At 38.1% G+C, this 24,390-nt stretch overlaps 1 protein-coding gene across 3 annotated transcripts in view; it reads left to right on the forward strand.

Moving 5' to 3' along the window:
• The window catches only part of NFX1 (nuclear transcription factor, X-box binding 1), a 75,681-nt gene that overhangs the window by 21,720 nt on the left and 29,571 nt on the right, over nt 1-24,390 (forward strand). For all 3 annotated transcript variants that reach the window (XR_009418694.1, XM_059475131.1, XM_059475138.1), the window contains exons 4-13: nt 1,457-1,534; nt 3,788-3,893; nt 12,500-12,571; nt 14,214-14,353; nt 15,562-15,661; nt 15,801-16,018; nt 16,734-16,831; nt 18,823-18,853; nt 19,992-20,074; nt 20,615-20,723. Coding sequence is in view for 2 of the 3 variants with exons in the window: in XM_059475131.1 (XP_059331114.1) it covers nt 1,457-1,534; nt 3,788-3,893; nt 12,500-12,571; nt 14,214-14,353; nt 15,562-15,661; nt 15,801-16,018; nt 16,734-16,831; nt 18,823-18,853; nt 19,992-20,074; nt 20,615-20,723 (1,035 nt within the window). In the remaining variant the exon portion in view is untranslated. The remainder of the gene's footprint in view (nt 1-1,456; nt 1,535-3,787; nt 3,894-12,499; nt 12,572-14,213; nt 14,354-15,561; nt 15,662-15,800; nt 16,019-16,733; nt 16,832-18,822; nt 18,854-19,991; nt 20,075-20,614; nt 20,724-24,390) is intronic.

Below are 24,390 nucleotides of genomic sequence, written 5' to 3' on the forward strand. Positions count from 1 at the left end.
GTAATCTCATAGGGAATCCTGTAGTATATAGTGTGCTGGGTTTAGGAGGAGCCGCATAAGGTGCTTACTGTTTTGTCAGTAAATATGCCTTTTAGTTGCCTACTGCCTGCTTTTGCCTTCTTCCTTACACTTCTCTCTGAGTTGCTTCTTCTAAGTTCCTTTAGTTTCTAGCAGTCAAAAGAAAAAAAAGTCTTGGTCAGGAAATGCAGATTGGTCTTGACCATGAATATGAGAGTATATGCCTTGTGCCACTGTTGTAGAGCTGCTCAGCCTGTAATCATACAGATCTCTACAGCAGTCTTGGTGGTACAGTAATATGAGCCAGGTTAAAGAGGGGTGTGAATAAGCATGAAGTAATGGAAAGAACAGACATGCATTAGGTTTGCATTTTTAGACTGTCTAGGCAGTCTGCAATATGAATAATTTCAATTTGTGAAAATAATTTCCATTGTACATGATGATGAGTAACATAAGTTGTTCAACCCAGTTGAAGGTGAACCAAGGTGTGTCTCTCGTTGCGCTGCGATTGTCTTGTCGTAGGCAGAGTTTCCTGTTTGCAATCCCTTCTGCTTTCATAACATGAAATTATCATGAATCTTGGTCAGATTTCTTAAGTGAAGAATAATTATAAAATCACAGATTTAATAATTTACCAGCACTGAATTGATTCAGTTAAGAGAGACAAAAGTGTTAATCACTTTTTTCTTTTTAATATCTATATATAGGTATAAAAACATTCTCTTGTCTGTGACCTCTTTTGTGTTCGCTAGCGCTCTCAGACTCATATTCTTAATGGCACAATACGTACTGAATTGGGGAAAATTAATGTTGCTTTTCTTCCACTTTACTGTTCTTCCTCTACTGCTAATGCACCCTCCTGAAACACAGAAACAAGATAACTACTATTTATTAAAATAACTTGAAGAAGAATGTAAATGAATATATTAGATTATTCTGGTTTATATAACACTGATTTTATCTGAATGGGGCAACACTAAATTTGTCTCCTACAAAACGCATAAACTTATGAGAGGATAGTGAAAAGGAAAATGCAGGTAGTGATTTGTGTGAGATAATTATGTATTCCTTACCAATTTCCCTCTCTTAACACTTTTTTTCCCCTCACAGCTTTAGATATGGTGAAGTCTATGTTCCAGCCATATATCTTATAACAGGGCGTATGATAATAGAAAAATTGGGAGTTTAAAAACTTGTGTGCTTGAATATGAGGTTGTAACCGGTTGAAATGAAATATTATGGCTGTGTTGATGTCAATACTGTATAAAATGTATTCTTATGAATGTGTTTTCTCACCACTTCTGAGTGAGAAAACACAAGTGGAAAAATTAATTTATTTGCAACTATGTTAAAAAACAAAGTAGAAAAACTTATTCTAGGCTTGTGGATTAGGTCTTTTATTTACTTCAAGTCCTTTTTTTTGTTTTTTTACCTACAGATGGCAATAGCGGTTGGAGATGTCCAGCTTGTCAGAATGCTTCTGTGCAAGTTCCTAAAACTTACACTTGTTTCTGTGGTGAGTTTCTGACTTGCTTTTGCAAAGAAAATAGTTTTGTCATTTTGATTCCTTTTTCTTAGTATGAATTTGAGTATTGGTGCTTGTTTGCTTACACACCTGAAACACAATTTTTAAAAAATTTTATTGACACTGGAAGGTGGCTGCACAGGGAATCATGCATGTGCTACTTGAGAAATGAAAATAAAATAGTAAGTCCCAAGTGGTAAATATTTTCATATCATTATGTAGAAATAGTGATTTTTATGGAATAATGATAGATTTTGGCTGGTATCTTGTGAACTTTCCTTCCGTAGAAGGAACAGAATAACCTGCATGCTTACGTCTTTGTGGCAAGACCAAAATAATACACAACTCAAGGATGCAACTACCTAAACCTTTAAATTGATTTACCAATTTTGTGATTTATGTTGTTCAGACACACATGGAGCTTAAATAGGAAAAAAATGTTCAGGCTTTTCAGACCTCTGTGTAGATATGTGTTTAATAAAAAAAGTTAATGACATGAGTATAGCACTCATTAAGCCATAAATATAAAACAAAAAGGAGAAATTATGTTACTTAATTGCATAGATACGAATAAGTTTTGTTTAGAATCAGTACTTCTGTGATCTGTATTGTTTTCACATAGCTTTCTTCTCTTTAAATCAGAGTCACTGGAAGCTTTCACCTCACTTTCTAGAAAACAATGTTCTGAATTTGAGACAGAAACTGTGTCAGTAAACTTGTCTAAAGAAGCAAGATTTGCTAAAATAGAGTTTTATCTTTTTATCTAAATGTGTTAGTGAATCAGTTAGAAGCAGTGCAATGCAGTTAAGGCAGAGGCTTTGTACAGCAACGTATGAAACTTTATTAATATAGGGATAATAATTCGGTTATTAGAGATAATAACGCAGGCAGAATGAATTGACCATGAATGAAAATTAGAGTTTTTATGAAGTCTAATTTTAAAAAATCTAACAGACAGGACATCTGTCTGTTAAATAGGGAAGAAATTCTCCTTAGCCTAAAGATGTTTCATGGTTTAGGAGATCTACAGTAAGAACTTTAAATTGTCTGCAGAATTATTACTCCCATAGCAGCATGTAGTAACATAAGAGTTCAGTCTTCTGCAGATAGTTTTACATTAATGATATATAATTTGGATGTCATCAGTCACTTATGTAAACCTGTCTTGTATTTGATACAAAGCACTAACCATGTGCTGAGTGTGGTTAAGTGTGATTTTTTTTTCCCACACTTTCACCCATGAGGAAATTCCTGTCTTATTTTTCTTCTGAAGCTTCAGATCTTTCTGGGGACTTTCCTGGGTATTCAATTAGTTTAATTGAAACTCTGGTGAATAAATGCTATCTGTAGTGTTTTTACATATTTTTCTAACTTAATACTGTAGAATATACAGAGGTATATTAAAAAAATTTAAATTCTGTGACTATGTTACCAAAAATACATTTTCTTGTTGGTTTTGATTGTCACAGCTCAAATTTGCAACAGTGGCTTAGTTGTTTCCCTGTTAATTTAATTCCTCTCTTGCAGAAAGCCAAGAGAGTGTTAATGATGGCAATTAACCTTAACCCTGATGACCCTGCACTTGGAGCTGTGAGATTTGATGATAATATCTCAGATTAATGAAAATATTGTTTAGTGCTTATCTGAAATATAGAATACTTTAAGCTAACATGCTTCTTGTTTAAGACTTCATTAATCAAAATTCATTAACTGTTAATACTTTTATTAATGTAGAGTCTGCATCTTTTTATAGAAGTGACTTTCATAATTTGCCCACTTATTTAATTCCCTATTCCCCATCACCATGCCAGGTAGATCATACTTTCTGGAATCAGTATCTTTTACTCTGTTCCTTTTTTTTCCCTTCCCTGCTGCATTGAGACAGCAAGGGAGTTTCACCCTTCAATTATCTTAGCTACTGTGCAGCCTGACCAACTGCAGGGGGCTTTTAGTTTTCATGTACTTTATCAGTTTAATTTAATGTATCAGCTACCTCCATGTCTGCTGATTGAGAGTACAGAAGGAAAGAGTATTCTGGAGCTTGCTATTCCAATGGCACATTCTTTTAAAAAAGCTGCGTATGTATCAGTACAGAATAACATAAACATTTGTGTAATTTTTTTGTCAGAGAAGACTGCTTGCCAGTATTTGAAGTACCGCTTTTTCTCTTTGGTATGATATTTTTCACAAATGCTGTCTGGTATTCAAAGCAATAAACACCTTTTTGTCTTTGACATGGTTTAGGTAAGGTGCACAATCCTGAATGGAATAGAAATGAAATCCCACATAGCTGTGGGGAACTTTGTGGAAAGAAGAGGCAGTGTTTGGACTGTCCACATCTTTGCAACATGTAAGTAAATGTTTATTATATAAACACTGATATTATTTAGAGAAAATTTCTGAAGACTATATTTGCTTATTTTTTATTCCAGGATATGCTTAGAGATTTAGAACCTACAGAGGTTTATAGTTCAGCTGAAGCCTGAAAGAAATGAAAAGGCTGAAATGCTTTTGTGTTGGTATGTCTAAAGTGAGTTCATATGAGAGCATGAACAGGATGTCTACAATAGTTGTAGCAACATTTCTATTATATTTTAGGAACTGAACCAGCTGTCTGACTTGGTTTCAAGAATTTTCATTGAAGTAAAGAAATAATAGTGTCTGAAAATAACTCTAAACATGTCCAGTGGCCCACCAGATTTTTCAGGTGCTGTTATTCATGTAAAAGTGTTTGAATATCTTAATTTGGGATTAGTGCTACTTGTTTAAACTGAAAGACCACTTCTTTCCTTTGTTTATTTTTCTTCTTTTTTTGGCTTGCAAACTGTTGAGGATAAAAGGGCTTTTGTATTTTTTTATTTGTTGAGACCATCAGATAGTTTAACCAGAATCCCTCGTGGAAAATTTAATCAGTATATGTAACTCAGATTGGTTCTGCTAACATTTTATTAGTGTAATTCAGTGAAGAGAGGCAAAGGAAGTGTCGTGGTTTGGAATGGGAGGAAAATTTTGGGAAGTGAGGCAAAAGCTTTTTGTGTAACTGACAGTGTGTTGAACCACTAAGAAACTGGACAGGCTTCTGTAAAGACACATTAAAGATGGAAGAGACCCAGGAACTTTTTCTTTCCCTTCTGGTCAGGAGCGAGGAAACAGGGCTGGGTGGCCCCTGCCATGGGGCCGGGCTGGCCCTGCTGTGGGGTTGAGCCCCCTTCCCTGGGCCACCTGCCAGCCCTCAACATCGGGTGCTGAGCAGGGAGAGGGCAGTACCGTGGGGCTGGATGGAGCCGGCCTTGCTAACATCTGATTGCCTACTACACCCTCTCCCCCCCACCCCATCGCCAAGAGCCCAGCCGGGCCCCAGAAGCAGCCCCAGGCTGGTGCTGGGACTTTACTCCTGTGGAAGCTGCTCTCAACCATCGGGCAGGGGGAACGAGAAGCCATCCCCCACCCCCAGTGTGCTGCTGCTGGGTTCTAGCCTGGCTGATTCAATTTGATCCGAGCCGAGCAGCTTCCCTAATTACAATTCCCCCTAATTACGACTCCTGCCGTCTTTAGTGCCCAGCCCGATGCCAGTTGGGCTCCAGGTGGGATGTTCACCCTTTCAATGCTTTAATCCTCCCTCGAGTGAGAGAAAGGAACAAGATGCAAGCATGTAAAAGAGCAACATGGGAACATCATAGTCGGTGAGGAAGATTTAAGTCCCAGATGGGAGGGAGGGGAAGATGCCTTGATCTTACAGCTCAAATTCTCTTGTAAGCTATGGAAAAAACCCTCTTTTTCCTTATAACACAGGAAACTATGGGGAGATGAAAGGGTTCACATTTATAGATACCAAGTAAAGACCTCAGTGCCAAAATAAGCAGATGTTAAAGTAGCTGTAATCCCATGAGGAGTTTGAGCAGAGAAATAGGGAGTAGTCCTGTGCCCTCAGGAGAAGAAAGAGAAGATCTCTGTTCCCAATGATGATGATGTTGTTAGAGAAAAATAATGAGAATTTTTACCTTTGAACAACTCATCTTTAAAACAATACTCATAAGTCAACATGGCCTATTGACAAGCTGTGGGAAGACTTGTGGAAATGGGAAGGACTTCACGATAACAGGATTCCACGGGCTTCTCTTATTTGCGATGAAATGGAGAGCCATGAGAGAACTGTTTTTTTCCTCTTGTGAAGAAGTCTTCATAACCTTAACAAGAGGGACATCTCTCCCTAAGTGAACTAAAGAAAGACTATTTTAGAGGTGGTAAACTAACTAGAAATTTTAGGCTTTCTTTCTTTACATTATCAGTGGGAAAGAAAAGGTTGTGGGGGAAGAAGAAGGGTTCTGAAGGGTTTTTTCTGATTCTTACTACTTTTTCTTCTTTTAATTACTTTTAATAAAATTTTATTTATACCCTTTTAAAGGTTTTGAACCTACTTTACCTTTCTCCTAATCCTATCTCACAGCAGGAAATGAGTGCACCAGTAATTAGCCAGCACTGAAGCCCACCACACTCATCAACACATTGGTTGGGAAATTTTAAAATTAGGAAAATCTTAAATTAACAAATCCAGACCACTACAGGAGGGCATCTCTGTTTTCAGCTTTGGATGTTTTACGTGAGATTTTTTAATATGTTCTTTTTTAATGTATAAATATGCTTGCTTGTCAGAAACATAAATTATATGTTGTTCCTATTGTATCTAGCTTCAGTTTCCATGGAAGTTGGTCCTTAACATCTGTTCATATTTCTGGTTTTGGAAATTTTTGATAGAAGCAGTTTTCTGCTCTTGGTCAGAAACTTCAGCCATTCCAACAGATTGTCGCTCGACACTTTTTCCAAGATTTGCTAAAGCTCAGAACTTTACTCTGAACTTTGTATTTAATGTTTTCTGCTTCAAATATATTTCAACATTTTATTGAATGTCAGAATAATTCTTTAATATTTGTTTCCCATACCTGGACAAGTTAATTAGACATATTTTTGATATTAGACTTAATTTATATTTATGCATTATGTATTTATGCATGGAGATTTATGTTTTATTTCATATAAGTGTCATGGCTGTTTTCTTAATTTACTTTCAGCTTTCAGACTACACTTGAGGTAGCTGATACCCTGAAGAAACACTGATTCTCTTGGAGACCAATGGCACGCCTCCATCTCAAGAGAGGCATATGTTCATGGACATATCTTTTGCCCAGTCAGAAATAAGCAGACTTCTCAACCACTTTGAGAACTCTGTGACTGCAATTTCTTGCCTGACAAACTTTCTTGTAGGGCTTGGAAGCAGATGTCTTCTCTTCTTTCCTGTCCTAGTCTACAGAGATTCAGTCTTTGGCATTCTCTTCTAGAAAGTCTTCTGAAGAGTAGTGACAGTACTGTGACATTGGGGTGCTACAAATTTTTAGTCTCCAAATGTCTGATCTGCATAAAAGCTGTGAAAATTGTGTCCCAATTTGTGACCAGTTGTAGCATATTTAAAAATGTTATTATTCAACTTTGTTTTACATGAATAAAACCATGATGAGATTATCCAGTCCTGGAGGTAAGGCAGCAGTAGGCATGCAGATAATCTATGTTCTTGATACTCTTGAACTTAGGATGGTGAACTAGAGAGGAATGCACTTTCAACATCAGCGTTACCAGTTTTGGATGTTCATCATATTTTGGACACTTCTTTCTCCCATATGGGAATCTTTGGTGTCTGTGAGGACACAGGCCACCATCAACTGCTGTATCAAAAAGCAAGCAGGATCTTTGTTCCCTCTTGCTGTATCAGTGGTGGAGTTAGAGATGCAGGGCTTTAGTATTTGAATGCAAATGATAAGTCTGGATCATGATGTATGTCTGGGCAGAGATTTTCCTCAAGAGAGTGCTGTATTTCATGATTCTTGCTTAAGTTTAGATGATCTCAGAACTTCTTGCAAGCATTTATTTCTTTCCATTGTGGATTTGCTGTGTGCCATTTTCCCCTCCTCCCAGACGTTCCCATAAGGTGATAATGTTTGAACCAGAACTGTCATTCTGTTTGCAAATATCCTAAAAGCTGTTTTGGTTTTGCTTTTCAACACCACACCCCATTTTGGTGAAAATAAGTTAAGGTGATTTACACTGCCAATTGACAGGAGCGATTTAAAGGACACAGACACCAATGGAAAGAATGGTCTAATTATTTTACAATGAATATTAAGATAATACAAAAGTAAAATTATACATTCAGTAAAACATGTACTTTGCTCTAGCAACAAGCAAAAATAAGCAAGGTAGTGTACCTAGTCATTACTTTGTGAGAGAAAGGATAGTGTTTGAGAAAGTTAGATCCGTCATCAATTGCCTAAATACTTCACTGTCACCCAGAGTCCGTAGTTGCTGGGAAGCTCTGTTTCACAGTGAGGACCTGAAGAACCCTTCCCAGCAATTAGCAAAATCCTACATGATGAGTCCACCTGTAGGTGAGGCCTGCAAATTTGCCCTGAAAGTGGGTCCAGCTTTTATAGGTCCAAATTAGCAAGTCAGTGTGACTTGAATGTATTTTTAGCACAGGAACACCTGAATCTGGTGGTGTGCTTGCTGACCAGCCAGGGCCAGGGCTTGGCCAGAGCCCAGGCCTTGGCTGGGAGGGTTTTCCTCTAAAATACCCTACAAGCAAGCCTCTATTCATGTTAGCTGGGAAAATTTCTTAAAATGATACGTTTCTTGCTGGTAACTACAGAAGGTTATGTGAAAGTTTTTAAAGCAGGGGTTTGGTGTTAAACAGTGGGTATAAGCTCTTGGTCATCTCTTTTTAGCTAAATAATACTGATGGTGTCAGTAGTCACACAGTGCTTGGGATCCATCTAGTAAGTCAACTCTGGCTTAGGCCTATTGCTCAGGCCTGAGCACATCAACTGGTTTAGCAATAAATCTTATATTTACTCAGATTTATTGGTAGCCATTTATATACACGGTTATTTGGCAGAGCTGAGGAACCGGTAAACAGCTGTTTGAAAGGGGAATGCTTTGCCAACCTTTTGCTAGTGTTGTGCTGTGGCATGCATAACACTTCTCAAGGTGAGTTCTCTTCACACTTTTAGTTTAAAAACACTGACATTTATTTTACAGTGTTAAGTTCTACATCACAGAAACATCTAGCTTAACCTTCAATAAAATGTTCCTGATAATAAACTTCTTAACAAAGCAAAACTTCTTTTAAGGCTCTGAAGTTCTCCCTGCCAGCAGAAACTATGCAAGGCCTTGAGAGCATTTTAAAAAGGTCTTACAAAGGCAGTTAATGAAGTTTCTCTCTGTCAGAAAATACCCTTTTTCTGATCCAGAGATCGGGCAACTGAGAGGTGTTTTAAAAACTTTTATTCCATTTTCAGTCTCATGAGAAGGGTGAGACAATATAGATGTCATAATTCACGTCATCACATTCAGAAGCCAGCTATTTCCTAATTACAATACAGTGTGTTTCTTGGCCTATCAGCTTTTTGCCGCACCATGCTGTAGGTGCTTTAAAGCCAATCATCTAAAACTACCTCTCATGAGTCCTAGTACAAGGCATCTTTCATAGTTGTATTTCTCCAAAGTATCTAGTCTTACTTGCCAGGCCATCCATTGAAACTTTTTTTTCTAACTCCATTTCTCTTTCAACAATATCTGTCCTGTTTCCATGGCATTTCTAAGTCAACATTTCTTCTCTCAGAGTTTGCATACAGATGCATACTCTGTGGGCCTTCTGTCAGGCCCTGAGAACTCTACAAATCCATTTCCCACATCTCTCTGTTAATTTAAATTTTAGTCACTGGACTTCTTGCATACTTCTTTGCTGCTGTAATCTTCTCTACAGCAGTAGAAGTCCCCTTTTTGTTCTGTTATAGTATGTAATACTTTCACTGTCAGGCAAATGGAAGTTTAATTTTTCCTCTGTCTAGATGTATCTATCTACACAACTTTTCCTGTATGCCAGTTCTCTAGAGCAGCAGCAGTAAACTGCAAAATAATCCTCCGTGGTAATGGTAGATAATGAAGGTTCAGTTAAAAAAACCTCTGCATTCACCAAACAGAAGTTAATACTGAAGTCTTCAACCTTTTTGAGTTCAGTTTGCAACATTGTCAAGTCTCTAAAGGTATCACCCATCTTTATCATCTAAGGAGCATTTTCTGCACTTCTTGTGCATGTCTCTATGCTGAATGAAATCATGAAATCTGAATTTCAATCTTAATTGTTGTTGTATGGATCAAGTGTGTCCTAGAGCTGTAGTCATACTGTAGCTTCTGTCTAAACTAAATTGTACCAGAGACTTTTGCATGTGTATCTGTAGGGATGCATAAGGAATACTTATTTCAAAAGTCAGTAGTTTGATTTCAAAGCATTAGTTTTTGCATTACTAGAATTTTTCTGTTCTTATTAACAAAAGGTCAGAAAACTGTTTCAGAAACATACATTGTCCAAACTTTCAGATGTCTGAAAATTGTCTGATACTGTTCTAACAAAAGGAATCTTGCTGTAAGACTGCGATCTATTAATACTGGTACTTACAACTTTAACATGTTTGTGATCATCAAATTGCTGTTGTGTGATACAGTATTATCAGAAAGTGTGCCAGGAGTGGGTTATGGAAGAAATCTTAGCATTGCTTGTATATGAGAGTGTTGAGAGAAATAATACACCAGGTAAAAAACTTAACATGACAAGACGTCCGAAGATGATGTGCCTTCTCACTTTTCCAAGTTACGACTTAGATTCTAATATTTTGAATTCATGTTTACTTTAATCTGATTCTAAGTTCTTAAGTTGGCATCCAGCCTTCAGAATCCTACGTGGGTCTGTGAGAATTGAAGTCAAGACAGTGCAATATACTGTGCAGTCCTTTTACAAGAGGTTTTCTTGTAAGATAGGTTTTCTTGTATGTTGCAGAATGCATGTTAATTCTCATTGTCTGAAGTTCCACAGTGTTGTGTTGTGTTTGTTTTACTCTCCCCTTGCTTGATTTGTTCTCCCTTTGTTTAAAGTTGGAATGTTCTGTTTCCCCCAAATTGTAATGGTTCTGCCCAGGTTCTCCCTCCTCTCCCAGTTAAATGCCAGTCTCTCTGGTCCCCATGGCACCCAATGTATCCAGTTGTACTCCTCCCCGGTTACCCTGACAACTTAATGTATCCTTTCCTATTCCTCCCCAGGGCCCTGCCAGTCACTCCCTGCTCACTCCCTTTCTCCAGAACCTTCTCTCCAGGGCTTGGAGTGATTGGCTCAGGGACCGGGACCCCTCCTCTAAGCTGTACCCATTGGACTCCCATGTGTGTCAATCTCTCGTACCCCCCTCCCCCCTGGATTCCCATTGGTCTCTGTATTGGTTCCACCCCTACCACCCACTCCTTTTATAACCACAAGTATCAACCCTCGAATTCCCTCCGTTTGTTGGCTTCCCTGGATATCATTAAAGCCGGACTTTGCCCCAAGCGGAGAGCGCTCTTTATTCCTGTTCATCGCACTGATTCCAGGTCTCGTCCGCACATGGCAGCACCTACAGCCATTAGCGCTGGGTGTCTGCTTGAGGCGCTCTCCCGAAGCCCAGCTGTCGGGACAAGTGCCCCCCCCGTGCTGCTAGCGGTTGCTGGCCAGCTAGCCTGGGCGAGTGACATCTAAACCGCCACACCGCTGCACCACAGTACAACTTTAATTAATTCAGTGGTTTTGCTTTCTTCCTGCTTTACTGTGTATCCATCCAGTTTTTCTTTTTTTTCCCCTTTCCTTATGCCTGCTGTGGTGCTTTTCCAACTCTTCACTGTGTCATAAAACTGATTTATCAAAAGACGGAGGGTTATGGTGGTTTTGGTGGTTTGTTTTTTGGATTTGCTTTATGTGATGGGGGATTTCTCATTGTTTATAATTGGCTTATTGTGCAATTGCTTGGCTTTAGTGTTACAGCTAGCATAGGTTGAATGATAGGTTAGGCCTTATTGTCAGCTAGGAGTGGTAGAGGAAGAAAGGAAGCCAGACCACTGTTGATGAGCTGGAGGCATGTCTCAACTATATTGCATATGACTGTATTAACTGGTGTACTAATTAGTACTTCTATAGTTACTGTCCTTGAGGAATTCAATAGTTACCATGTAACAGGGTAGTCTGTGTTTTTGGAGTTTTCTGATATTTCTGAGTTTTTTCTTTTGGCTAAGATTTCTGTGCTGGTCAGTTCCGGCTAGTAATAATTGCTCCAAATGAGAGCTGCTGTTCTTGCAGATGAAGGGAACTGGGAGTTGGCTAAGGAAGAGTGCAGACTGGATAGTTAAGTATAATTTCACAAACCTGGGCTTGCCTATGCCCAACTAAGGTCTTACATGCCGATAGGGAACATCTAGTTTTTCTTGAAGTAGGAGGTAAGGTCTGATATGTAAAGGACTGGAATTGATGACACCTGCAGGAAATTGCCCTTGACAGTAAGAAGAAAACTGAGGCAGACTTACTATGTCTCCCATGTGTTACCTTAGAGGAAGAGGAGGAACACCTCTTACTGGTGGCACTAGAAGTGCTGAGTTCAAAGATAAAACCATCAGCTCAAAAGATGAAATTATTAGAGAAGTTTTTATCTCTGTTGTATTTAAGATCACCAAGGAAATAATTATGTTAATGCTTTGGACATAAGATGATTGTTTTGGGTGTTATCAGTGATGAACACAGTTGAGTTGATGCATGCTTGCTGCTGAAAATCAAATATATCAAATGTGTGAGTAGTAGAATTGATTTGTTAGTAGTACTGTTGACAGTGGCAGGAATACAGTTTTTCTTTCAACATTAGTGGTCTTTGAGACTGATGCAATTGTAATAATAACTTTTTTTTTCTTGTGTTAAGACTGCTTTCACATCCTGCAGGAGGGAGTGTAGGAGTCCTGTATAATGTTTTGATAATGCCCTGGTGTTAGGTCATGGTGGATTGTGTCTCTGCGAGTGTAATAAAGCTCAAGTTAAAGCTCACTTTTTTACTTACTTCTAAGTCTGTGCCACCCAGGACCGTGCCCTTCGTGCCCAGCCTTTGTGACAAAAACATGTGAATGTGGACAAACAAGGTAAGAATGCTTCTACTATGCAGACATAATTTTAGTTATTAAAAACATAAGAACAGTTTAAAACTCTATATACTAATTTTTTTTTCTTATAGTTTATTAAAAATCTGCTGTACAAAGTTTAATCTGAGCTGTGACTTGAATTTATGGTTAAAATGATTTGGAGAATTTTATATTTTGAAAAATCCAGTTACTTTTAATTTTTCAAGAAAGAAAGTAAAAATAACAAAAAATACTTTTCAGTTTATGATACATGTAGCTGAATTGTTTGAGCAGTCTGTAAGTTGATTCGATTTTGAAATCTCATATACTAGTATTTATTAATTTTATTTGCTAGAAGACTCCAAGAATTTAATAGAAAAAATGTTCATGTCTTTTCTATCTGAATGAAACGAGATTTAAATTATTTCATTTCAGAAATAATAATTTCAAAAATAATGTGGTTTTCTCAGAAACTGTACAGAGAAGTCTATAGTGTATTCCAGACGTGGAAGCTATCTTTTCCTTACATGTTTGGTGCATATAGTGTCATTGCCAATAGCAATGTGGTGCTGTCTATACTATGTGTGATCACTCATAATCAGTTGGCCTGAGTCTTTAGAGTCCCTTTTTCTCGTTATGTAGAACTGATTCTGTGTAATAAATTGTTTGCCTGAGTTTGTTTACAGAACCAAAATAGCCATAAACCAATTTCAGTGTTAGATTCTTGCTCTGGAAAAAATATCTTTTGGTTTTTTGCAATTATTGCTCAGAGTTTGAATCTAATACTATACAATATTAATTTTTCAGAAGAAGGTACTGCAATTTCTGTGGCAGTATTTGTAGATAAAAGCACTTTGTCTTCAGCAGAAAAACTGATTACTTGTAGATGACTGAGTTTTATCTTCCATAGTAATATTACCTCCTTTTATTGTTTAGGGTTTTTTGTTTGTTTTTGTTTTTTTTTTTTTCTTTTCAAGATGGCAGATTTTTGCAGATGTCAGATTATTTCACCAGATTGCTGATTTTTGTAATAGTACATTTGATACTTAAAACCTGCTTCAAAATAGCATTTCATAGGTACTGTATAATAAGCATCCAGGGGGTATGGCATGGCATCACCAACTTAAGGATGTTTTAAAATTATTATTTCAAGTACATGTTTTACAGCCATTGTATGAGCCATCCAGAGTTGAAAAAATAGGAGAGTTGATTTTGTCACATTTTTAGACAATTTAATAAAAAACTCAGTTGTTTTCATAGTCATCTGACTCACTGTTAAGGCCCATATCCCTATCTTCATTGTGTTCAATGGATTTAGGGTTAAGTCTTCAGAAAGATGTCTGTATTAGAAATACCTGCTTTTCTGACAGTGCAAACATGAGTTCATGCATTTGTTCAAATTTTAGTGTCACCTTGGGTTGCTTTCCCCCATTTTCCTCAGGAAAAATTCTGTAGACTAACTACTTTTATAGGTGTTCTACTTTAGTGAGGTGGAAGAGGGGAAGCAAGAGGAAAACTAGGGGTGTTATTTCCTAAAGACTTTAATTAGTAAATATGCTGCCTTTTGAAGATTTTGACTTTTTACTGAAAATGCCTTTCCTTTTTTATTTAATACTGTATAGATGTCATGTAGCTGACATGCTATGTTGTCATTTCTCTACAGTCATTCAGTTCGCTGTGGTCAATCAACAAAAATTCATTGTTCTAATGTATGTGGAAATACTTTAAACTGTGGAAAGCACAGCTGTACTCAAGTGTGCCACTCAGGAAAATGTTCACCTTGCCAGTTAACAGTACAGCAAGGTAAGTACTGAAATGCTTTACAGATATCTGCCCTATACAGTAAGAACAAGGGTGTGGAAAAGATCAGTACCAAAAGGCAGGTGCCAATTTTTCCTAAATCAAACAAAATCTATTGCTGGAATCCTGCCGTGATGATTAGGTTGTTGGAGCATGTGCCTTATTAGGACTGGCTGGTGTTACTGGACTTCCTTATCTTGAGAGGGCTGAGTAATGGCCTTTCAGTAGCTAATCATTAATTTAAGAAGACAGGGACAGGTTATGCTTGTGTGAAGGATGAGTGACAATGAGCTTAAATTCCTTGTAACTAGCTGTAAGGGAAACATTTTTTCTTGGGATTTTCAAGACCAACTGAATAAAACACTTGAGTAATGTGGTCTTATCTCAATGCTGACTGTGCTTTAGGTAAGGGCTTGTACTAACTAATCCTTTTTTATCTGAATTATCCTCTGATCCTACTGAATTTTTTACTATAATTATAAGAATTAATTAGATGGTAAATGAAAGAAAAATAGAAGAAGGCATAGGGAAGTGTAACGTGAATGAGGGGTGTGGGTCAGAGACAGAGACTCACACTCTAGAGTTCTTGTGACAAACAGCCTTGAGTTTATTCTCCAGCTTGTTTTATAGGCGCTCCAGTTACACATGTGATTTGTTGAGGTCTTAGCCCCATCCAGCTCTCTGGCCAATGATACATCTGCATTTAGAGCTGAATGACATTGGCTGAGGGTCCCTGTGCAGATTGAATCCAACCTATCCTTGCCCACCCAGGGATTCCAGGGCAACAGGAGAGTACATTTCAACAAGCTTCTCATGATTTCTGTTAAAATTTTGTAAACCAAGACTTGAATGGAAATTAAATTGACTGGGTATGTGTGCCAGTATATAAATAACTTTATAGAACAGTTTATACAGAAAAAATTAAGTTTTCTCATTTTTAAAGGTAATAATTAACTTGTTTTGTATACTGCTTTAATAAATAAACTTTCTGTGCATATAGTACCACTTTATCAAAACAAATAGTGCTGGAATTCCAACTTCTGTTGGACAAAACTCTTACATTGATGAAATAAATCTAAAGAGGAGCAACTTCTTTATCCTTCTGAAAATTGGCTGTAACAATTTTTCACTTTTTACCTTTTTATATTTGCTGGAGGTGTTCTGTCATTGATATTCTCTTGTATTTTCTGTGGAATATTGCTTTCTTTCAGTGTGTTACTGTGGAAGCAACTTTAAAGAAGTATTATGTGGATCAAAGGAAGAATTCTCTGACGGTTTTGGGAGTTTCTCATGTCAGAATATATGTGGCAAGTAAGATCACTATGACTTATATGCTTTTAAAAAGAAGGTCATTCTATTCAAAATAACTTACTGTGATACTCTTAGATAATTCCCCTTTTAATTTTTTTCTTGTTTTCTATTTTGTTTCTTTGATGCTTCTTTTTTCCAGAAAATTAAATTGTGGGAGGCACAACTGTAAGCAAGTATGCCATCCTCAGCCTTGCCAGCTCTGTCCACGACTTCCACAAGTTGTGTATCGTTGTCCCTGTGGTCAGACTCCTCTCAGCAAGTTACTGGAACTAGGATGTGTTGAACGTAAAATTTGCACAGATCCTATCCCATCGTGTGGAAAAACATGTGGCAAACCTCTATCTTGTGGTAGCTATGGTAATTAGAAATTTCTGTATCGGAGTATTTGAAGTGTCTCATAGTGTCACCGCAAGTCAGGTGAATAGAACTCCTGAACACCAATACAGCATTAAGAAGTAGGGATTCTCTATTGCGGTACCAGCTGCAGGCAGGGTAAGTTCACCTACAGTCCTGCATTCCGATTCTCTGCAAGCGCATTGCTTATATACTTAAATTACATACGTGTGCTTCGCAATCTGCAGAAATCTCATACATATTATGATTGCTCATTACTATAAAACTCCTCCTGATTTAGTCTTTTTATGGTCTTATTTTGGCTGTGTTTGCATTCCTAAGCCAGATGTACTTACTCCCCCAGTCCCTTTATCTTCCTTGCTCTGGAAGCAGGGCATGCCTGTTTCTTTGTTAAAAGTACACAGATGCAGTCTTTGTTCTTAGATTAACCCTTTTGATATCAATATTTTGCAAACAAAACAAAAAGTGGTCTTTAAATATTTACTTTCAATAAATTAATATTTTATTAGCGATTTTGAGTTTTAACCAAAATGAGTGTAAAAACCACTGTAGAGCCTGCAGTCTGGCTGTGTGTTCATAATAATGTTTTAAAATAAGGAAATACAACTCAGCTGTGCATAAGCTTAGTATCATTGACCAGAGATGCTCCTAATAATTATGATGTTATGTGCTCATAGATTTTTTTATATTCTTAATATTTGTATTTTCATTTTGCTAGAGTTCATTCATACATGTGAAAGCCTTTGCCACGAAGGAGACTGTAGACCATGTTCTCACACATCAAATATTTTTTGTAGGTGTGGCTTCAAAAAAAAGGTGAGTGTGTAACCGCAAAAACAGGTAATCTTTGCTGCTTTTTAAAGCTGTAGAGAAAAAGGAACTGAAGAAGTATAAAGAAGTACTGTGCTCCTTAGCTGCAAAAACTTATGTTGTATACTAACTGATAGATGGTATCTAGCTTACACTGTGAAGTGGTAACATGCTTTTACTATGAAGGCAATTTTTAAAGTATTTTGGCAGAGTTTGAACAGAGTTCTATTAGTGTAAACATTCTTCAAAATTCCATATTATTCTGGAGTATTTTTGTAGCATAAGGAATTATTAGTGGTGCCAAGAGTAAACTGAGAGAGGAAAGGCAGCCTAATTAAAACTTTATAGTAATAGCTTGTAGTCTCCTTGTAGACGTTTTAGTAACAACTACATTGTTACTGATTCCTGTTCATTGTACATTTATATAGTGATCTTCTAGGTCCTCAGTTATTGTTATTTAGTAATTATTATATTTTTAAACCATGCTACTTTCTGTAATCATAGCTGTCGTGGTTTAGGGCAAATTTGTTAAAGAATCTGCAAAGGAGGGCCCCTCCAGAAAGCAAAACCCACACGGCCCCTCCCCCCAACCGATTCGGGAAAAAGTTCCTTGGAGAGAGGTGGAAAGAACCTGTTTATTTCAGGCACAGCACCCCCCAGCACACAAAATGAACAACACCGGATTACACCGCTCTGAGAAAGATGACAAAATCAGAAAGTCTCTTTCGGGGGTGGTTGCTCTGTTCTCAGTCCCTCCGGTGCTGGGGCAGCTGCTGCAGCCAAACGGTGCAAACCTTCGGTGTTCCCAGTCCCAGTCCGGAGCAGGTTCGAGATGGTCGAAGAAACAGGAGAGGAGAAACAGTCCGGGAAGGAATTTGGACTGTTTAGCTAAACTAGCTAATAAGCAGAAGCAAAAGCGAGAGCAGAAGCAAGAACAGAAAAGCAAGCAAGCTAAGCAGCAAGCTGAAAAGCAAGAAGCCAAAACAGCCCTATGTACTGCCCGTCTCTGTGTCCCTGATAAGAGAAACCCAAACAAAACTTCCACTCTTCACAGCCGGTCTTAAAGGCACAGAACATATGAATGGGGATACAAGCATCATAACGTCACCCCAGGACAATAGCTTTGAAATTTTTGGCTACTATGACAGAAGCTTGGATGACTTTTTTGACCTGTTATATATCATCTGCAAGTAGAGGTGGTTTCTGAATATATGTAAGTCTGTAGGTGCATGGAAATTACTGAGAGTTTGCTAGCAGTTGGAACTGCTTTCTCCTAGAAGTTTGCTGAAGGGAGTTATGGCGTAGAAGGCTTTAGATTGCATTTTGAATCTTGAAATAAGGTAGTGAGGTTTTGGGTTTAGTTTATGAAGTTTCTCACACACCAGAAAGATTCTTCTATAAAAAGAGTTAACTATAGTGATAATTTTAATCAATTATGAAAAATGTGATACACAGAAATGACAGCTTAGAATATAAAGTTATTGTGAATGCTTCAAATATCAACAATATTATTTTCATCCATCGCATTTTATTTTCATGTTGAGGTCTTTAGGTACACCTTTGTAGATCGTAACTTTAGGCTTCTTCCTTTCTTTTGTCAGACTTGGGTTTTTGGGACGTTTGGTCAAAGCAGAAATTTATGCACTCCTATCAGTACTCTCTGGGAGATCTCTACTGGTTTCCATCACATAGATTTCTGGTTTCTTAGGACAAGCCTGATTCTCTCAGTTTACGGTGACACTTAAAACTGCTGAATTAAGTGGAGAATACAAAACTACATTTTTTAAAAATCGGTATTGAATCTTTAAGGAACAAATACTGTGTTCAAAGATTTGAGGATTATTTTCCCAGTTTTTATTTCACTTTTGTATACAGATGTTTTATACACATGAAAACTGAGTTGTACTTCTTTTTTCGTGTGACCAAATGTTTTCTAGATAAGTATGTTTCAGTTGTTTCATTTATTTTAATCTAATGGCTGCTTGTTTGTTTCCTAGGAAATCCCATGTGCTCTTCTCAGAAATAAAGGTACAAGATAACGATACATACATAATGTAAAGTTTTTTAAAACTTATTACAGCTCATAGTAGTTTGGAGTTTGATTGACAAGATCGGAAAATAGCTAATCTGTACTGCATCTTATATCCATGCTTCCATGCTAAGTTGGTAATTTCTGCTGCTTGTTCATGGTACTGGTCATGCTGCTATGTTTGGGAGAAGGTTTGAAATATAAACATATTTAGTTTTCTTTAATATTTTACATAAGGAAAGGCTTCTTCACATTTGATCTCAAAGATTATGTCTGTTTTATTTTGAACAGTTTCTTACACCACCTGCCATATTCAATAGGTTACCATCCCCCTCCTACTCTCCCATCATCCTGTATAACTTTTGGTCAACTTGCACAGCTCAGATTCAGTGTAATAGTTTTACTCTGATGCCTATGTTTCTGGGGAAATACAAGCTTTGATTCTACTAGACATTGTATGGTGATGATCTTTGCGTCAGAGTGTTCCCATGTGATGCTTCTTGGTATTCAGGACATAACATCTCAAAATTCCCCTTAGTGAAATCTTTACTTGATTGACCTCTATCTGCTGAGGTCTACAAGATACATAAGGGAGTAATACGCTTATTTTCTAATTTGACCTTTTGTCTATGAAGACTTTGCTCTTATGGAATCCAGAAATGATTCCCTTTTGTTAGCTGTTTATGGTAATAAGGATGTTCTTTGCTAGCAGTAATTTCATGAGCAAATAGCAGTAGTTGTTTTTAGCTGACTAAAACAGCTAAAACCACCCCAGTTTAAGCAGTCTTAAATTGGATGTTTATGGTACTTCAGTGTATCAGAATATCCTGTTTTCTTTGTTCTGTTGTGTGGAGTTTACGGTGTGAAGGTTAAGGAGAAATTAACTAGCTTCATGGATTCTGCTTTCCAAAATCCTTTTGAGTAAGAGTTTCTTTAAAGAAAGGCAAGTGCCCACATGGGGATAATTGTGACGTAGAGCGAGTAGTTCAAAAGTTTGCTTGTTGGCTTACTCTGTGTTAGTCTCTCATAGACCAAGCCCTGCAATAGCCTTAGCGTAGTACTGTAGTTACAGGTTTTATTCTCAGCATATACAAAGATCTAAAAGTTAGGAATTTGGGGGGATTTTCTTTTTAATAGCTGCTATTACATTCATGTGTGACAAGCGATGCAACAAGAAGAGATCATGTGGACGACACAAGTGTAATGAAGTTTGCTGTGTGGTAAGTGTACCTGTGGTTCTATAAAATTGCTTGATGTGATGTGCATTTAATTTTGGTTGTGATGTTAATAGTCTTTTTTTCTTTTGTATCTTTCCATTTTTGTGCGTCTTCATTCTCTATTTGCTTTGTTGGTTATGCTCACAAAGTTTGTGTGTGTGCATTTATTTTGCAAGTTTTCTTTTATAGGTATCATTATAAAAGTAAAGCCAAATTTCAGCCTAAATGCAGTTAAATCAGTGTAAAGGTGTTTTTTGTCAATGCAGTGATTTTCAGGGAAAATGGAGAGGAAAAACATATTACTTAATAGGAGAAGCATAAACCTTGTAGCTGTGTTTGTAACAGAAGTCTTAACAGAATCTGCATTAAAAATTGTGTATTCATACAGTGATAGAAAAGCTGTATAGATTTGGCCTAAGCTATTTTTTGCACTATACAGTTTTGTCTATCTATTATTAGAAGTAGATTGGAACCTCAAAGAGGAAAAAATAACCAATAGGGCTTATAGGTAAATTCTGCTTTTTCTTTTTTGCCATTTCTTAGGACACAGAACATAAGTGCTCTTTGGTTTGTGGTCGTAAACTCAACTGTGGGCTTCATAGATGTGAAGAACCCTGCCATCGTGGCAGTTGTCAAACATGCTGGCAAACAAGTGAGTTATGTGCAAAAATACATAATTGTCTTTTATTCTAGGAATACATTAATATCTTTGTATAGCCCTAGGCAGTTAACGTGATCTATTTCGCACTGGTGAAAAAGGAGAAAGGTGATGTAGATTGTAAGGATACTGTTTACAGATTGAAGTGGCTTCGCTGCACTAGTACATGTGTCTCTCCTGTATTATATGTACATGGACATAGTCAAAGACCTCCATTTTATGGCGACCAACTTTTCATGGAATCATCCTGGGAAAGAGAAGGTGCTAGAGCCTCTGAAGCTCACTGTGCTTGAGTAAGCATTGTAGTCTGTCTTAATAGCCTATGAATATGATGCATGTGTTGACTGCATCTCTCATTAGAAAAATAAATATTTCTGTGTGCAAACATTTCTCTTGACAAAGGAAAATAGTAATCTTAATGTCTCAGAGGTCCTGTTAGTAACTTCTGGTCTAGTTGAGTCAGAATGCATGGATTTTTCTGAGCAGTTGTTTTTCTTCAGTTAATTCTGTGAGTTTAATATTAAAGGTCATTAAACTTATCCACATTGCTGCAATGTTTTTGAAGATTATATTTCACTCTCAGATGAAAGGAGACCTAAGGATTGCCTCCATTGTTAAGTGGGATGCCTCCACTGTAAACTGCTCCACTGTTGAATGTGATAAAATCTAGAGGTCAATCTTCCATGCTGATTTTTTTTCTGAATACAGAAAAAGCAGTTATGTACTTCAGGAACATGATTATTATGGTAATTTGGCTTAAACCTCTGTGCCCCTGAAGTTTCCCATTTGAATCTGTCCAGAGGTAAATCAACTAAGCAGTATCTTTAAAGATTTCTTACCTGCTTTCTCTGGACACTGCTTGTTGAGATTACAGAGGCATACGTTATGTGGTCCTATATGATTCTGACCCTGTAGTTGGTGGTCAGTCTTTCTCAGCACTCCCAAGGGCCATTCTTGACTCTGATTCACCTGTCTAGCCAACACTTTGCAGGTGGCTTATATCAGCCATGGTATCAAATGCCATGGTATGGTCAGCTGTAAGTCATTTGCCTACTCAGTAGATTGAATTTCTTGTCCCTGCTTTTATCTCCATTACTGCTTTTGCTAGGAATGGTGAGGACTGACATCAAGGTGCAATACTAGAGTGCATCTACACCTCTGTGTGCTTCCCAGGTACTTTGCTTTCCTGTGCAATTTCCTCAGTGCTGATAAGTGTGGTCCCTTTCTTGTGCTAGGGTTTCTTTATGCATGCACAGTCTACTTCAAGACAGGAATACATCTCTTGGGGACAATAAATAATGTCAGCATTAGAGACAGTGCATTAGGAAAACAGAGTTTTCAGATACTGTATTTCTGCCCTTTGGATCAGACCTTTCTGCACTCTGTCCCCATTACCGTGATTAGTGCAACTAAGGGACTTCTCATTATAAGATTCTTTACTTGTCATTTCTCATCAATAGCAAGCGACCAGTGTAGCTGTCTAACATTGTGGTCCTCCAAAGACCTTGGAAGATTGTTTCAAGGCCTGTAGTGAGGGACAACAAAGCTCTACTCTTTCCCATGCTTCCTTTCCACAGGACATTCCTTTCCATGGACATTCTGAATCTTTTCTGTTTTTGCTTTCTACTTCTTTCTTCTAACATTTTGTTCGCCCTAGCATTCTTATTTGCTGTAATTTAGTCTCCTTAGACAAAAATTGCAGGTTTTTTTTACTAACTGCTGTACTTTAAAATACATGGGCAAATGAGTAGGATCTGGCCTGAGATTTAACTGATGGGACAGATTTTAAAAAATAACCAGACTTGAGAAATTTCTGAACGTAGCAAAAATCATTGAAAAAGTGAAAGACGTTTCAGATAGGAAATTTCACATCTGTTCTTCACCAAAAAGGGTGAGAGATGTCTGAGCTTCACAAGTAATTGGATGAGTGAGGTATAGGGAACCTTTTTGAGAACAAAATTTCCCAAGGCCAGGTAGTTGTGATGCTGATGTAACCACACTAATAATAGCAGAAGTAGCAGATTTGAGTACAGATGTAGCTGAGTGGCCAGTGGCTGTAGTGGGTTTGCATCCAGGGTTTGGAAGCAAGGGGCTACAGAATTGGCTTCTGTTTGAAGCTGCCAGAAGCTACCCATGTCCAGCAGAGTTAATGCCATCTGGTTCTAGGATCCACAACTGGCCAAGGTCAAGCTGATGAGGAATAACAGTAAAACCTCTGTGAAAATGTATTTAAGAAGTGAAAAAAAAAATCAGTGAACAGATGTAATTGCAGCCAGAGATGAGAGGAGGCAACAATGCAGACACTTAAGATCAGTGAAAAAGGAGGTGGAAGAGGTGCTCAGGTGCTGAAGCAGAGCCACTGTTGGGGAAGACCATGGTGAAGCAGCTGTGGCCCTGCAGCCCATGGAGGTCAACAGGGCTACAGAGATTCACCTGCAGCTCACAGGGGAACTCCACACTGGAGCAAGTGGATGCCTGAAAGAGGCTATGAACTGGTGGGAATCCTGTGCTGGAACAAGCTCTTGGCAGGGACCTGCAGACCTGTGGAGAGCAGAGCTTGCACTAGAGCAGGTTTCCTGGTAGGACCTGTGACTGGTGGAACCCACATTGGACCAGGTTTTGCCTGAAGGGCTGCACCCTTTGGAACAGTGATCTACAATAGAGCAGTTTGTGGAGGACTGTTGCATGCAGGACAGACTCCTGTTGGAGAAGTTCATGCAGAGCTCCCCATGGGAGGGACCCAGCTGTGGAGCAGGGAAGGACTCTTCTCCCTGAGCAGCAATAGGAAAAATATGTGATCAACTGCCCCCCTTCCCCGACCCCTGCACCACTGGGGGGCAGGAGCTGCAGCCTGGGAAAGAGGGAAGGGTAGGGGAGAAGTGTTTTTAAGATTTATTTTACTTCTCATTATCCTCTGATTTTATTAGAAATAAACTCAGTTAGTATGCCCAAGTGGCATTTTGTTTTTCACATTATGGTATTTGGTTAGTGACCTCTCCTGGTCCTTATCTCAAGTCATTATATTTTCTTTCCCCTGCCTGTGGGTGGGAGTGATAGAGCACCTTTGGTGGATGCAGGGCATCCAGCCAGGTTCAAGTCACTTTAATGGGGGAAAAATTATTTTGTTACGTTATTTGGGAGGAATCAAGTGGATGCGTGGACAAATGGAGTGAAGGCAAAATAGACACCATTTGCACAAATGAAGCTGTTGGTCAACTTACTTACCTGATAGAGATCTGTGCACCTCATGTCCATTGTTTATCCTGTCATAGTTAAGATTTAATATCTTTCAGTGTAGTCTCATTCTCTGTTCAGTGTGTGAGAGTTCTTGTGTGCCAGCAGCTGTAGGCTTGTCTGCACGTCATGGGAGCACATTATCTTTATGCTAGCAACTGAGAGACCAGATTGATGTATCCTGTGTGCGAACAGCGGGAGAATGGGATCATAAGTTATAAGGACTCCTTGATCTGGGTGCCAGCACATGCATGGATGAGGGTTTGTGTGCAATTTTCTAACAAGCTTGCTTCAAAGCTGGATTGAGTAGCTAGAAGGAGTAGATCTGCCTCTGGAAATACCCAAGGCTTCAGCCAGTACCTGGGAAAGGAGTCTGTTCAGGCATGGATATTAGGCAGCCTCGGCTAGTTATTTCAGATTCATGAAT

This window comes from Ammospiza nelsoni, chromosome 1 (assembly GCF_027579445.1).
Source record: "Ammospiza nelsoni isolate bAmmNel1 chromosome 1, bAmmNel1.pri, whole genome shotgun sequence".
NCBI lineage: Eukaryota > Metazoa > Chordata > Aves > Passeriformes > Passerellidae > Ammospiza > Ammospiza nelsoni.